The sequence below is a fragment of the Ostrinia furnacalis genome, unplaced genomic scaffold (genome assembly GCF_004193835.3).
Source record: "Ostrinia furnacalis isolate ACB-3 unplaced genomic scaffold, ASM419383v2 OfSCF5472, whole genome shotgun sequence".
Lineage (NCBI taxonomy): Eukaryota > Metazoa > Arthropoda > Insecta > Lepidoptera > Crambidae > Ostrinia > Ostrinia furnacalis.
The window spans coordinates 449,625-466,981 of record NW_021135711.1 but is presented as its reverse complement, the minus strand read 5'-3'; the positions used below and the strand labels follow the sequence as shown (position 1 = coordinate 466,981).

The 17,357-nt window shown below is 36.8% G+C and overlaps 1 protein-coding gene across 10 annotated transcripts in view; it reads right to left on the bottom strand.

The window, feature by feature from the left end:
• The window catches only part of Patronin (calmodulin-regulated spectrin-associated protein patronin), an 80,376-nt gene that overhangs the window by 40,029 nt on the left and 22,990 nt on the right, over nucleotides 1-17,357 (bottom strand). For all 10 annotated transcript variants that reach the window (XR_003656578.1, XM_028316227.1, XM_028316221.1 and 7 more), the window contains exons 3-5: nucleotides 4,222-4,358; nucleotides 3,964-4,042; nucleotides 1,681-1,872 (exon numbers count right to left, since the gene is read on the bottom strand). Coding sequence is in view for 9 of the 10 variants with exons in the window: in XM_028316227.1 (XP_028172028.1) it covers nucleotides 1,681-1,872; nucleotides 3,964-4,042; nucleotides 4,222-4,358 (408 nt within the window). In the remaining variant the exon portion in view is untranslated. The remainder of the gene's footprint in view (nucleotides 1-1,680; nucleotides 1,873-3,963; nucleotides 4,043-4,221; nucleotides 4,359-17,357) is intronic.

Below are 17,357 nucleotides of genomic sequence, written 5' to 3'. Positions count from 1 at the left end.
GAGAAACGTTATCCGAAGTTTCGAATGTTGCCATCCCTCTCACGCAAAACGAGATGCCAGCATGAGCGACTGTGACAGATGGACTCGAAATTACGTAAATAGCGTTTTAGAGTAGCCCTTCAGGTTTTTTGATACCTTTTTTGAACTTCATAGCTTTGTCATAAGTAGGTAATGTTTTTGTAAGTTATGACATGTGGCTAGTCATTGGGTGCAGGATGCTACTGCCTATTATCTAAGGAGTCAACAGGGTATTCAGTCATAGTATATCCCATCCCATCCTAAGCAGTCGCATGAGGACGCGGTAATAATTGATTTCTAATGTGTCTGGATTTGTGGGTACCTGAAGGGCTACAGACTAAAATAATGACGGTCATAGTATAAAGTAATTTTAAAGCTATTTTTATTCCATGATCAGTGGGGCACAACACAACAGGACGAAACACGAAACCATCAGTGAAACAAAAGCCACTTGATGAACTGTCAAAACTGTAATAACAAGGTCACTCCTCTCCAAGTCTTCGCAGAAAATACCACATTGTTATTATCGTGATAAGTAAATAAAGTATTTAATGAAGATTAATTAAAAGCAACCTGTATTTAAGTTCAACATGTGACCTTTCTAAAGCAGAACATAAAGTGTATTATGTAGAGTACAAAACAAATGCAATGCACTATAAAAAGATGTCCTTGTGCTGTATCCAGTGCAGCGCAGTGCAAGGCGATCATATTGTCTTGGCACTGGGTTCAAGGAGTCAAGGAGGTTAACAATTAACCTGTTTGGTATCTCAACTGTAACTTAATATGTCAACAAACAACGTTGAAATAATTTAACAATGCAACAATTACATGACATATTGTAATCTGGCTGTTAATGAAAATCACTTGGTGCCTGATGGAACAGTTTTTTGCTAACTGATATGACAAGAAAGCATGATATATTTCTCAGCTTCACTCTAAAGTTTGTTAGACATTACAGCATAATATGAAGTAATAGTTACTGATTGTGTTTCATCTAGCCCTCGTCTTCATTTAGTTAAGCTTGAGGTCACATCTTCATTTACATTTAGGAAGACAGTTAAATATTATATCACTCAGTCTTCTTTAATTCTGTATAGGCCGCATTTATCAGTCAAGAGACTAACACTTGATGAACTGTCAAAACTTTAAGCATCATTCATGCAAAGCCTTGCTTAGACAAAATCCCATAATAATCATTTCAGTATCAGAACACCCACTGTCTCAGTCTTTAATATAGAATAGTCTCAGGCGTTACTTTGACTTTTTATTCCCAGACTGGCCGGTTGTAAACAGTTCGCATACAGCGCTTTCCCACAAGGCGCTCCGACTACTGCAGCTAGTATACAGCTGCTATATTACCTCGGCCTTGTTAAGCGCTGCACAGGCCGCGTTTATCCAGCACAGTATGCCGTCTTCATGCGGCACGGAGGGCCCGGCGGGCGGCGGCTGCGAGGTGCCTAACCGCTGCGCCGCTGCCGACACGCGGTCCGGCGTCACCACCTCCCGCGCGTATAGCACCATTAGAGCTTCCACTACCGCCATATTAGCGCTCTATTAAGTGTCCTCCATTTATCTTTCCTATTGAGCGATTGCAGGCTCATGACTGCTGGATGCAAATAACTATCTACCACTACAGCAGCTGTTATACAGCTGCTATATTACCTCGGCCTTGTTAAGCGCTGCACAAGCCGCGTTTATCCAGCACAGTATGCCGTCTTCATGCGGCACGGAGGGCCCGGCGTGCGGCGGCTGGGATGTGCCGAACCGCTGCGCCGCCGCCGACACGCGGTCCGGTGTCACCACCTCCCGCGCGTATAGCACCATTAGAGCTTCCACCACCGCCATGTGTGCGCTCTGAAAGAAAAGAAGAAAAGCTTGGTAAAGTAAAAATAATTAAGTTAGCTCATAGATGTCCCACTGGTTTTGGATTTGCAGTATAGCCTGACCAGAAACATAAAAACCCTGGCATAGAGGCGCGTCAATTGCATTTGATAGTGCAACACTGAGTACAGTCGTACCTGAGTTAAATTAATTGGCTAACTTTATGTATCAGAATTCAGGATTACGGGCTAATTTGATATTTTCATAAATTAACGAAAAAATATTATTATAGGTAAGTAACCTGGTTTAAATAAATTAAATGAAACCATCAATCGAGCTAGTAGGATTTATTTTATTATTCATCAATAATCAAATTCAGAACTTGAATATTCAACTGCAATGTTTGCTTATGAACGCTTCAAACTCGGTACTTCTTTCCCAATTCCATAAAATTCAACACTTAGAAATTGAAAAAAAAAAATTAAAATAGGTAGTTGAAACAAACCACAGCTAATTTTCATAGTGGACTGTACTATGCGATAAACATGTCAGTCAATTTGACAACCTTTGTCGGAAACATTATTCAATGAAAATATTGTCCGAACCCTTAGTATTTCTCTTCGACAAATAATTTAACACATTGTGAACCACTTTTCTTTCACGACTATAAAAAGATTTTAGCATTTTAATTCACAAAATCAATTGCGCACATTTAAAATAAAGTTTGTTTACACTTTGACAGCAATATACTGACATGCAAGGTGACATGTCAATGAAGTTTTCAGTTACTGTTGCCATTAAAAGAAATTAGTACCATTAGTTTTCCGCAACATGGCGAGGGTTTTTATGTTCCTGGTCAGGCTATACGTGGAGTACAGTGACGTCAGTGACCCAAATGTAATAAGATAAAACAACTGAGCTGAGCACACTACACAGTAGTGGCATGCTGAATCAGGATCTGCGAACTCGCGGGCAAATACTAGGAGAACACCATTCGACCCCAAAATAATTCTGGACCCAATTAGCTTCGCGGTAATATTCGGCTTTGTACTAGGAGAATATTTCTTTACACCTTGAAAACATTAAAGTCAATTAAGGTGCGGAAAAAGTGACGTCATAGTTTGTCTTTCCCATATACAAAATCCATACGAGAACCGAGTTTCAGCTCATAAAAGGTATGTCAATCGCAAAGCGCAGGTATTCACTGAATTCAGTGTATTTCAGGGATCTTTTTACCGCACCAGTAGAGATACAGATACAGTATTTACATAAGTTGGGCGCAGCAAACGCGTAAACAGTCAAAAAACACAGCCGTTACTCACATTATTAAATTAAATATTTATAAGACAGTCTACCCACCATTTATTAATTGACGAGCGATGAAATTGTAGATCACTCATATACATATTTTATTTATGAAAGCTTGAATCGGGGCAAGTATCACGCCATTCTTGGCAAGCGATATGGTTATCAATAACTGAAGCAGACAGTTGCCTGCAAATTGTTTAGGGGGTGTGGAGTAGCTAAAGCGCAAAAGATTTAGACTTGAATCTGACGGATCAATACGTCGTGTATAAATAGATAACAGTCTATCTTTCAAAAGATTATGGTGTCACCAAAAGGGTAACAACGAGCATAATTTTAGTCAGCTCGACAAGAACTGATCTATAAATTGGGATTGATGTATGTTCCAATGGTTACAACTACAACAGCTGACACCCGTACCATCAAAACTGTTGGTCTCAAGGGAATCTATATAATTTGGGCTGCTATTCCTCGAGTAATCCCGTGATCTCAACGATGACAGCTGACGCAAGAGTACCATTCGAGTTGTTAGTCTCATGAGGGTAAGTAGCTGTGCTGTAGCGGTTCAGACTGTGGTAGCTGACACTAGTGTACCATCTGAGCAGCTGGTCACACTAGACAGGGTAGCTCACTCACCATTCGCAGCGGGTTGGTCTGTATGAGGACGGTCTCGGTAAGCGCACAGTCAGGCGGGTCGGGCACGTGCACGCCCTTCCTGGCCAGGGTCTGCAGGATGTTCCAGTGGTTCAGACTGTGGTAGTTGACACTAGTACCTACCATCTGAGCAGCTGGTCACACTAGACAGGGTAGCACACTCACCATTCGCAGCGGGTTGGTCTGTATGAGGACGGTCTCGGTAAGCGCACAGTCGGGCGGGTCGGGCACGTGCACGCCCTTCCTGGCCAGGGTCTGCAGGATGTTCCAGTGGTTCAGACTGTGGTAGCTGACACTAGTACCATCTGAGCAGCTGGTGACACTAGACAAGGTAGCACACTCACCATTCGTAGCGGGTTGGTCTGTATGAGGACGGTCTCGGTAAGCGCACAGTCGGGCGGGTCGGGCACGTGCACGCCCTTCCTGGCCAGGGTCTGCAGGATGTTCCAGTGGTTCAGACTGTGGTAGTTCGGGTCGGAGTACATGTTCGCGAGCGCGAGGCAGTACAGCTCCGCGTTCGCGAGCCCCCCTACGATTGGTGGCTTCAGATGCTCCTGATCCTGAGGAATAAAAGAAAACTTTATTAAAAACTCGTAGGGTAAACCGTATAGCTATTGCCCACTTAAAGATTTCAAACACATTGAGATGAAAAATTAAAGAAAGTATTTTAATTATCGACCATTTATGACTTTTTTCTTATAACTCAATAAACTGTTAAACAGAATATTAACAGTTCTTAGTTAAAACTTAAGTAACTTAGAAAATATTGAAATAAATTTAAAATCGCCCAAAAAGTACAGTCATTGCCCATTACTTACACTAATTGCCCACATCAAAGCACAGTAATTGCCCAGTATCTTAAAACAAAATAATCAATTTTAAAATGACAAAATAGGCTTTAAATAAACAAAACAAAACATTAAACTTAAATTCTAGTAGTACAGTCTTCAAAATTTCAAAATAAATTGCGTTTGGCCTTATTAATATAAATATTGTCAAATATTTCTTGAGCTGATGTTGATGAGTCAGAATCGGTAGAGACAGAATCATCTACTTCAAAACATAGATGACGCAAAAATTTGAATTTTATATGTAAAGGACAGTGCCAATCCGTGTATGGAAGTTGGACCAAGTGCTGCCCAGAATGAAACCATAGTGCATTTTGTTCCTCAGGCCAATACTAATTTGTAAACCGAAGCGCACTGAAATCTATCCCTGGAGTTAAGAGAAAAAAAGAGTTTTGTTTTGAATTATTTACATACAAAATATCATCGATGTATACGTACTACGCATAAGATTTCGCGTTTTTGGCATTAAATAACACTCGATATGTTGAACTTAACCATACTGCATCCGTACACCTTACTTTAGTGAGACTTAGACATTCTTTATAAGCGATCTAGCACTGTTGCAGTAGTTTGGTTAGTTGAAAGAAATCATTATTTCCAAAATGAAGCAAGAAGTTTTAGCTTACTATAATTTCAATAATCGATTGTAATACACCAATAAATAGATTTTTCGCAAGGATAGAGAACTCGAACTTCTTGGTTCATTTTGGAAATAATGATTTCTGTCAACTAACCAAATTACTGCAACAGCGCTAGATCGCTTATAAATAATGTCTAAGTCGCACTAAAGTAAGGTGTACGGATGCAGTATGGTTAAGTTCAACATATCGAGTGTTATTTAATGCCAAAATCGCGAAATCTTATGCGAAGTACGTATACATCGATGATATTTTGTATGTTAATAATTCAAAACAAAACTCTTTTTTTCTCTTAACTCCAGGGATAGATTTCAGTGCACTTCGGTTTACACATTAGTATTGGCCTGAGGAACAAAATGCACTATGGGTTGATTCTGGGCAGCACTTGGTCCAGACCCTGGCACCATCCTTTTCATGTAGGTGACGTCCTCGGGCAGCATGTGGAACACGTTGTGCGGCAGGCAGTGCTGGCAGAAGTCGTGCAGGCAGTCCTGGATGGAGGCCAGTCGGTACCACTCAGTAATGCCTCTACCCCGTCATANCTCTATCTGCTCATATGTAGTTCGTAGGCAGACTGAGTTAGTATCTAAAATTGTTAATCGTTTTTAACAATTACTTGGCATATATTTTGCTTTTATTAAGGCCATAATTTAAGAAATATCAGGCTTAGATGATTCCTAAAGAAAAATGTTGATTAGGGTACATATGATTTTTTATTTTGTGAGACTGTTTCGATTCATCAGAAGTTTTCCTAAGGACGTGTACGAGTCAATTGAAAACTCTTGCTGGACGTCGATACCAGTCACATGACGATTTCATAGAGAGGTTGACATGAAAAAACGGTCATTCCTCTGCGATGTGCACCGACGCTGTTCAGAACTTGGTCTCGGGATAAAGCCACCAGTCTCCCGAAAGCGTCTTAAAACTTTCGAAACCCAAGACTGGCTTAAATGTGGAGCTGACGTGCGACAGCCCGCTGGCTGAGCCCTTCTTGCAATAGTGCAACGATTTGTGCTGCTTCTGAAGGTGTAGAATCCCAGGTAAAGTGTCAAAAGAAGCGGAGATGTGTATGGATCAACGTGTGAAAGAAAAAATCCTAAAACACGTGCTTTCATAGGGGTAAATAGGCCGCAACTCGCGACGTATCAAAACCCGCGTGAAATTTAGTTTGTCATACATCGTCATAAATTACCTATAGCCTACATGTTATTCTGGGTTATAACGTCCTTAGGAAAACTTCTGATGAATCGAAACAGTCTCACAAAATAAAAAATCATATGTACCCTAATCAACATTTTCCTTTAGGAATCATCTAAGCCTGATATTTCTTAAATTATGGCCTTAATAAAAGCAAAATATATGCCAAGTAATTGTTAAAAACGATTAACAATTTTAGATACTAACTCAGTTGTTTCTGCTCTTTGTGAATGACCTTTTTTATCGAATCCACAGCCCATTTTTGGCATACGCCGACGATGTCAAAATATATCACAAAATATATAACTTGGAGGACTGTGATGCTCTTCAGAATGATCTTTTCTCCGTGCATGATTGGTGTTCTGATAATCATATGAAGTTAAACGCAGCGAAATGTCAGGTTATAACGTTTACCAAGAACAAGCATCGGTACCTGTACAGGTACCAAATAGACGGAGAGGCCCTTGGCAGAGTTGATGTTGTCCGCGATCTTGGAGTTATGTTCGACTCAACCCTGTCATTCAGAGCACATTATGACATCATGGTGAATAAGGCCAATAGAATGCTGGGATTTATATCTCGTACGGCCAAACTTTCAAGAATAGGCAATCATGGATGATACTGTATGGCTCATTAGTTCGGAGTATCTTAGAATATTGCTCATCAATCTGGTTTCCTATATACAGGGTGTCCCAAAAACAATGGATAACCCTGTAACCATCGATAGGCCTTGCCATGGTCTCCCTAACGTACAATTTTGACCCCAATAAAAATACTCTTTCACGCAAAAGCTACTGGATTTTGTTGAAACTTTACAGTATTATTGTTTATAACCCAGATTAACATATAGGCTAACTTATGACGATATGTGACAAATAAATTGTTAAACCTTTTTTTTAATTTATCTCCTTTTACATGCGGCTCACGCTTGATCGTATTTTTACTTTTTATTATTTATTTGTATCAGTGTGCTCTTCTAGAGAGTGTAAGACGATTGTATGTAGGTACTATTAAAATGTAATTTTAACTTATTGGTTTTGTCTCATATTCGAGGAATGTACTATGTATCATGAGTAGAGTCTTCGTTTAAAAGGATGCGAAAGATTTAAATTTCAATAGGTAGACAAAATTGATAATTCTTAATTATCAAAAATTTTAGCTTTCTCCAGTAACACTGATATTATTATACTGTGACTCATCAAAGTCATCATTGTCAAAAATATTGACAAATCGCGAACTGTCACGTCCAAAAAACTGACACGCGTCCGTCCTCCGTAAGCGCCACCGCGCGACTGATTGAGATTGTCCAAGCCGTCATGGACGATTTTTTCCACATTTTTTAACATAGTAACTAAATAAGACGCAATATAAAAATTTCATCCGTTAAAAGCCCTCGAGTTATTTCTGAACTTTAGTTTAGTAAAAGATTTAGAATCTGAAATCGCTTATTTTAAAAATAAAACCATAAATAGAAAACGAATAGAGGTAACTTTGGAAATTTATTCTATCGAGTCAACTTCATCAAATCGTGTTTCCATCCGTTAATAGCCCTAGAAAATATCCTCAACTATGCCTAAATAAAATCTTAGCCTTTAATTTTACTGTTTAGTACCTCAAAAATGAAAAATGAAAACCTCATTTTCGCCATTTTCACTGCTACCCGGCCTTAAGCGATATTTCTATAACGCTTATAGCACGGCGCACTGTGGTTCGACCCCATAGAAAGCTTGTGACATCGACCAAAATAAAGTATGAGCAAAACAAATAAAAGAAAATCAGGCACTAGAGAAAAAAAAATATTATGTTTTATTTTGAACTTTCGGTTGACAAATTATGACTGATTCATATAGGTACTTAGTTTGCAAAATTACATGATAAGTTAAAATGTAAGAAATGGATGTACGTGAATATTTTAGAACAATAAAATTAACACAAAAACAATTAATTATTTATTAGGTAATAGGATTTATTTTTGCTAGTTTTTTTTTCAATACTACAAAAAAATCATGGATTTCTGTCAAAGCGTTCATAAATTATTACGATAATAATATTAATAATCCCACGCATAATATAGTCATGTCCGGGCGTTCGTTTGGGGTTGATCCACAGTGCGGCGCCAGATCATACCACTTGGCAACGTTGCTGAAAAGTAGGTAGGTACATTGATTTTATCTACCATACAAAGTAATTTATAAGCTAGGTATAATGGTAGATTCCACTACATTAAAAAGGTACCTACCTACCTATTATCAGTTATCACAATTTGCATTAGGTTACGTACCTAGGTACCTACTCCTAAATTTAATAGGAACCTGGACTACTAGACAAAACGCACTTTTTGATCGAATCGAAAATCGAATCCGTCAAAACTCCATACAAAAAAGGGGCTTTTCGACCACTTTTCGACTGGTTTGCGATTATAATTTGCACTTTGTCTAGACCCACTTGTTATTATTTTAGATATAGGTACTCATAATAAGTACGTACGTAGCCTACATTACGCGTTTCACACGGTGCGCCATTTAGTCTAGGAATGACTTTTCTCGAAATGACTGATCCTAAAATTTTCTATAGTTTTCCAGGCCCAACTGCGCAAGAAATGTACCTACGTTGGTAATGTTGGTGTAAAATTATAAATCATTAGAATATAGGTAGGTACCTACCTCAGATCATAGAAAGAGAATATGATCTGAGGTACCTACCTACCTACTTAAACGTACATTGTTTACCTCACATTGCATGTAATAAATTAAGAGCGCTATTGTTTGCAGACTTTACTATACTCAGATGTGCTCTCATTTCTTATCCAGAAGGTTAAAGATTATGGAATTTCCAGACTCGGTTTTTCCAAACTGAATATAATAAATATGTCAATTATTTCCAACGGCGAAGATAAACCTGATGAACCTTTGAAGCCACGATAGCCGAACGGTGAAGGAGTCGGACTGGCCGACTCGTGATTCGAGGACGCGGGTTCGAATACTTTTACCGCTCGACTATTGTGTGTGAACTCACTCGTACACAAGCATAATTTAGCTTACCACGAGGGGTTAACGGGATTATTAAACCTTTACCTGGTAGTGGCAGAATTGTTGCCACCATATTTTGAACCTTATTGAGAAAACATAAGGTACAAAACTAATTATAAATATTTTTCCCTATACCAGTCAAAGGATTAATACCTAATTTGTATTTGCAAATTGGGCATTGTTTTACTACTTAGTTTCAGCTAAGCCATCGCCATCGAGCACGCACGCTGCACGCGTTGGTTTAGTTAGCCGCACTTTGAGACGACCTTCCAGGAATTCTATTTGCAAACAATGTTTGTTTTATCAGGAACGCCGCCGCGCCGCAAACATGGATTTTCCAGCTAGATTATAATATGTTTACATGTATGTTCAATATCACTCAAATAAGTCGTGAATCATTATTATTATCCTACTAATGGTTTAATGCTCCGTGCAGCGCCCCTAGACAGACAAGTTGCATTTTTTGATCGAATCCGTCAAAACTTCATACAAAAAACCACTTTTCGATTGGTTTGCGAGTATAATATTGTGCACTTTGTCTAGACCCACTGAACATTTTGTGGCAGAACTTTCGACCACAACGGTTCAATTCTCTTAAGGGGTGGGACATGAAACTGAAAGAGATAAGTTAGGTACTTATTTGAACGTAGCGTTACGTAAATCTGGTGTTACGGTTTATTAAAAAATAACGAGAGCTTATTGCTAGAATTTTTTTTTTCTTTGAAGTCATTTAACAAACACTTTCAAACTATCTTTATAAGTTCGATGCTTAATTTTTTGATTTAAAAATAAAATAAAATACGAGTTCCCAATCCGGCTGCACCAAGGCCACCAACCAAGCCACTTCCGATCAATTTCGTACTTGTAGTTATAAGTTTATTTATATACATAATTCCTTATCACTTTTTCGTCTGAAATGGTACGTAGATAAGTACGACATCATGCATAGTGGATATCATTGCAGAATGTAAACTTACTAGTAAAATATTATGATGTTATACCTATTTTGTATGACGATATTAAACACCTAAGTAGGTATTTTAATATCTAAAATGACCTCCTAAATGCATTTCACTCAGCCTTTCGTTCTTCTCGGTGCTAAATTATTCTATAATTTTTATCTTATCTATAACATTGGCAAATACTAAGAAAGCGTAAGAGTTATGACTCGCTGTTCAAAAATAATTTGATGTCCTTGAGCAAAGTCGTAGTCTGCCGCACTATGGATCGGAAATGCAAATTTTGGACATAGTAATTATTTTACTTTTTCGTTACTCTGATGAACAAATGTGATCAAACGTTTTTCTCTAAAACTGATACTTGATTGGAAAAAATATTTACGTTTTTCGTTGTATGGAATGAAACAGAAAGTGGTCGTGGTTCTTCTTATTTTTCTCCTCTATGGTTATTATGTTTCAGAAAGTGTTCGATTGACTAAGTCTTGACAGATCTAGTGACATTTACTTTTTTTTCGAAACCTTATACTTCTAAACGGGCAATTTTAGGCGCGCGTTGATAGATTAGGATAGTCAGCAAGCCTTAGAATAGGCTCAAGTAGTTAGTTTTGTGCAAGATTTGTCAAAACTTAGTCGAAATTGATCACTTTTTGTTTCATTGGTGTACAACGAAAAGGAAAAATAAGTTTTGTTCCAACCAAACTATCATTTTTAGATAAAAATGTTTATCAGAATAACGTAACCCATAGATAGGTAGGTATGTATTTTTAAATACAAATTGTGAAAAAAATCACTATGTCTAAAATTTACATTTTCAATCCATAGTGCATGGGTGAACATTATCTCAAGGGGAATTCCCGACAATCAATTTGCTAAACTGACACTGGGCCGTATTAATAAAAGAACAACTGTCAGTTTTCAGTGAAGTTCTGGCACAGTAGATAAGCTCATATTTATATTTCTGGCATGATTAAATAAAACTACTGTGTTAATGTTAAGAGTAGGAAGTTAAAGATACTCTTATAATGGTTGAGGGAAAAATGCTTTCCTACTTTATGGATACCTGAATTATTTTTAATTCAAATTCAAATTCAAAATACGTTTATTGTGAACCACAGGTACATAGGTTGTCAAATTATAAATGGATATAGATCGGCTGCGTTCCGCCTTGAAGGCATACAATAATTATGAAAGTAACAATTAATTGTAATAATATGAAATAAATAATTCAAGAAGTTATTTTAGTGAGTAAGTTTCATATCGCAAATTTTAACGTATTTACTTAAAATTATCTCTTCACTTTAGTATGGAATTCTATGAAAACAATTTGACACATGACTTCCACAGTAAGTTCACATTATCTGCCATACATGAGCCATATCGCGCGCTCCGGTCCATCCCGAAAAAAACAAACAAGATAAGAAGGTAAGTAAATTAATCCCTTATTACGGCACTGAACATCGCAAAAATAACCTTACTATACATGTGTACGAATGACGTAGCAATAGGTACTTAACAGTTTTATCTGACTGACTGGTACCGTGCTGTTGAACAGTGGATCGAAACCGCAAAAAGTAGACGTAGGGATTTTTATGATTAGGGAATGCAAAACAGGTTAATCGGAAACCGAAAAATCGGAAAAACCGCCCTTTTTCGACGAATTCTAAAACCGGTTTTAAAAATCGAAACCCGGATTTAAATCGGTTATTCTATCTGTATTACACGTAACCAATTCCATAAATAAGCAATAACGTAAATGCGCCTATTACCGCCAGTTTAAGCTGACTTCGGATAAACCTTAGAAAATTAGATGTAAGACGTGGTGATAGAAAAGACACTTTAATTTATTTATAACAATGATGAAGTAATCTTTGAATTCAAGTAGTAACAATGAGTATTCAATCACACAATAATTAATAAATAGCAATTTAATTTGAAAAAGCAGTTGTTTCTATTACCGACCTATAGACGAGGTGTGTTTCTATTAACGTTTTTTCTGTTTCTATTACCGACCGCTAAGGATATTGCTCTTCAATTGGGTATATTCCGAGAGGCACGGGCTCGATTCCCGCTCAGAGGTTCGGGAACCACTTGATTTTTTCAAGTTAAATTTGTTTTGCTTTTAGTTTTAGTTAAATATGTTTTTTTCAAGTCATTTTTTTATTATTATAAAAGAAAAGGCACGCTTCTCGAAAATAAATAAATAATCAAGCAGAAATAGTAAAATAATAAATACCTCTATTATACTTGATTACGCAGAACCCAGTGTTCTAGTGAGTAGTGGGGGTCATTATTTAAACTGTATTTGAGTTTTAATAAAAAATAATTTTCATTTAATATTTTATTTTTATTTTTAATTTGACTATAATTTTTAATTAGTTTTTGACTTATGTTTTTGATTTTAATTGTGTGTAATTGTGTATTTTAGTTTAAACTATGGACAATTAGACACTGTCTGTATACTTATTTTAAATTATTTTTTTATTATTCAAAAGATCTTAAATCGTTACATAATAGTTGTGATAAAGCATGATTGGTTTGGTGTCATGTCATAAATGTTAGTTATATACAAAATACAGGCTTATAAGTCTTCGCAGGTGGCGTTATAGTTATGAGGCGGTAATAGAATCAAGTATGAATATTACTTTATTCTATTAGCGACCGTAAAAAAAAACAGTAACCAGCTAAAATATCTACTTTAACGAAGACGTGATCAGTGAAGTATCATTTTTATTAGGTTTATTTTATATCAAATAGGTACTAATAAGAATTTAACATGTTTTTATAAAATCTATTGTCATACATTATTAGAGATATTCTTTAATGTTCATTGCAGTTTTATGCCAAACCTATGACAATTAACGTATGGCGTTAATTGATTTAACTATGTGAAATATTCTTATGAATCGATCAAGACAACAAAATGGAGGTTAAATGCGTAATTAAAGATATAAATTTTAAAATAAAAAACTTTATCAAAATTCTAACAACGCCATGGGTCGTTATTAGGAACCAAATTATGAAAAGTGTTTCTATTACCGCCCTTATTTAAAAATGTATTTAAGCCACAAAAATACAGCGAGAGGGCTATATTGAGGGTTTATTAAGGAAACTAAAGTACGAANTTTACCCTATTACTTTTGAATTCTCATCACCCCAATCCACTCGCCTATTGATTACTGGAGGAAGACAACGTGGTTAAAAGGTTAAAAAGAAACCACGTGATTTAAGCGATCTATCTGGATTCCACCGTGGATCTATTTGAAAAATAAAATCTCAGTATCCGTGGATCTAGTGAATGGATCTTCTGAGATAGATCGATTTAACATAACAGCTTAGCTTCCCTTTAATAATACAAAGACACTCAACAAATCTAATTATAGTCTGGCGACTGATTGGTGAAAAATCAACACAAAAAAAAACTTTTGAATTCGCAATTGCCGACATTCTTTCCAAATAAGGCAAATCTTACGTCTTGAATGTAAAGGGCAAAGAATCCATATAAAGTATTTGTTATCAAGCCTGAATACAAATATGATACTTGATACGGTCTAAAGAAAAATGACACATTTATTTCATTACGCATTCAACGTAAGTAGGTGTGGGCTGGCAATGGGTTCGTTCAACAATAGATCCCAAAATAAACTATCGGAAACATTATAAGGACAAGTAGTTACGTAAGCGTACGCTACTCAAATCAAAAGACCAAAGTCAATTTTGAAGCAATAAGCTTGAAGACGCAAAAGCCTCTCGAATGTAGATCAATGTTAGGTCACGACCCAATTTAGAACGCAGCCACAGCTCGGCAGCTCTTTAGTTCTGTCATCTAGATCATAAAAGGTTTGAAGATGATGATTAAGGGACTTGACAGCATCTTTGGAGATGGCTTGTCGTCTTCGCACTGTTTTTGGGTTGGTTTAGAAAGACAAATAAATAATATAGTATGTATTTGGACTATTGATAGAGCGTCTATCTGCTCCTATAAAAGCTTTAAAATGCAAAAATACTGCACAGTATAAAATGCGTCATAATTAAGTGACATGACGTAATTAAAAGGTGTGACAGTGGCGTAACACAGTGAAGTAAATAAATGAAACAATTTAACCTTGCCGACGGGTGCGGCCCGCCACTAGTGCCAGACAGCCGCTATGACGTCACGGGCGGTTTTAACCACCCTTATCACTACCTCTATCAACTTCATACCTAGAAACTTCATGATTTATATGAGGCAGGGACACGAGGCTTGACGGGGATTTATTAACGTTTTTTACCTCGCTATCGATCTTTACAGAAATATAATTTAAGCTAGTAGTAGTGGAAGAACATTAATCAGATAATGTTATGTGAAGAATAGGTTGCTAAACTAATAAGTAATGTCAACTGATCCCAGCAAATAACACGAAGCAGATGTATTGTAAAACAAAAAAAAACCTATGCTAGGACATCCTGCTGTATAGCACCACTGTGAATGATTCATCATATCAATTTCCATTGTATTTGGTTTTAGGAAACAGTTTTCAAAATGAAGCCTGTAGCCGAACAAACACGCGTAAACAAACACCTACAACCACACGTAAAATATTTGAATTGCCTAAATAAATTTATGTCAATACAAAAACGAGCGAGTGGGGTGTAATAAAAAAACTGGTTTGATTTCGCAATGTGTTACGGCACAAAATTACCATCTCATTGGCCATGGTCTAAACGACACCAACGTGTGAAATGCCAGACAATAAGCGGCCTCAATAGCTAACTTTTAATCTAGATCTGTTAGGTCAAGATAAAGCCGAGTGTAAAATAGCTAAATTGGTCCGGGTTGGCGTGGCGACTACCCAGTCGAGAGACAATATCAGACGCTCAGATAGACGTAGTACGAGGAATGCCCTAGTTTTACAATGAAAGTGCCAGAATACGATTCAATTCATAAATTTTTCATAGTTCATTTCCCAAGCCATGTCTTGAACGTCTTGAAACCAGCAGATTTTTGGTAACTTTTATCAGTCTTTGAATTCAATTTTCCAGAGTTCCTAGGTATAAATATTGGATTAGCTAGGCAGTGCTTACATGGCAAAGGGTCAATCCCAACTAATCCCAACTAATATTATAAATGCGAAAGTAACTCTGTCTGTCTGTCTGTCTGTCTGTCTGTCTGTCTGTTACGCTTTCCCGCTTAAACCTCGCAACCGATTTTGATGAAATTTGGCATAGAGATAGTTTGAGTCCCGGGAAAGAACATAGGATAGTTTTTATCCCGGTTTTTGAAACAGGGACGCGCGCGATAAAGTTTTTCTGTGACAGACAAAATTCCACGCGGGCGAAGCCGCGGGCGGAAAGCTAGTTGCTTAATAAAGTAAGCCTAGCTCAAAATATGTAGTTACACTTGTGCGTTGTACGATTTAAAAGTAGTCACAGAATAATAGTAATTCGGTAGAGCTGCAAAAGTTCAACTTGTCGTCAAATTAACCCTTCTATTTTACTTCTGCATAATTATCTACTTGTTGATTACACACGTGCTACGTACAACTACCGTTTGGTGAACAATAAGTGAACTCTGACAAATAGGAAGAGCCATTACACCAAACGTCCAGTGTCGTTTGGACAATAATTACAGTTTTTGCGGATATCATCGCGATCCGAGCGAGGTCGTCGCTCGAAATTACAGCGTATTACGGTAATCACTCCGTCCCCGACATCGACGAGTCACTTTCGAATCATTTGCACACCAAAATCATCTGCTACAGAAAGTACATCATTGAAGTATCAAAATTCTAATTTGAGAGAACCAATTCGGACATTTCAGTTTATTTCTGTTTTCAGTGGACAAAATGGAAATAACCTTCTTTCTGGCGCAGTCGGGTAAAATATTTTCAATTTGAAACTTTCAGTATTTCATATCAGGAATTAGAATCTGTCTCTATCTACAATCTAACGAATGTGATTTGTGTCGCTATAAATCATAAATTATACCCATGAATACTAGTTCTATGTAGATACGAGTATTTACTTAGGAATGTGTACCACTTATAAATTTATTCAGGCACATAATTTAAACAGTACACATTACATTATTGATTCAACGGTTCAATCACAACACCGGTCGTAAACATATTGAATTACGATCACCGATCCTGACGCGTGCCATTGTCGAATGTCCGAGCGGCAATAGCATCATAGGGTAAGTGCGCTAGTTTTCGTCCAATTATCGGAGTTGCCAACTTTGTGTTGCGAAATGAATATCTTAAAATACCCTTACTCATATGTATCATATGTCATTTTAGTCCTTATATAGTCTACTTTCCGTTAATATTATATGACAATAAGTAAATACCACGGGTTTTTTTATAAAAAATATTTTATGCAAAAGAGGCGATTTCACTAGTTTTCGTCCAAAAAAATCAGTTTTCGTCCTAGTGTACGCTAGTTTTCGACCACTGTGTAGAAAAAAGGGTGCAGTTGAATTATTAAGTTAAAACCAATTCTACAATACAGTAACTATGGATTGTGGTATATCATTTGAAAGGTAATTTTGTTAGCTTTCAAATGATATCAAAAAGATTTAAATAAGTTTCTTACCTAAATTTAGGAAAATATTGCAATAGGTCGAAGGACAAATGGACGAAAACTAATCTACAGGAATAGCTAATTTTGGTTTTCGTCCACCCCAGTGCTTGCTCATGACGTCATGGACGAAAACACAACAACGTTTAAAGCTGTTTTTTGTTTTCGTCCACATCTTTTTAACGGTTTTTATGGGTTTATCACTGTTAAAAAGTGGACGTAAACTAAAATGTTTAATGTAATAGCAATAAAGATCATATTGGAAGAAAAAACATTGTATTTTGTAGGTCCATTGAAGTAAAATGATTATTAAAAATATTAACTAGGTGTCAG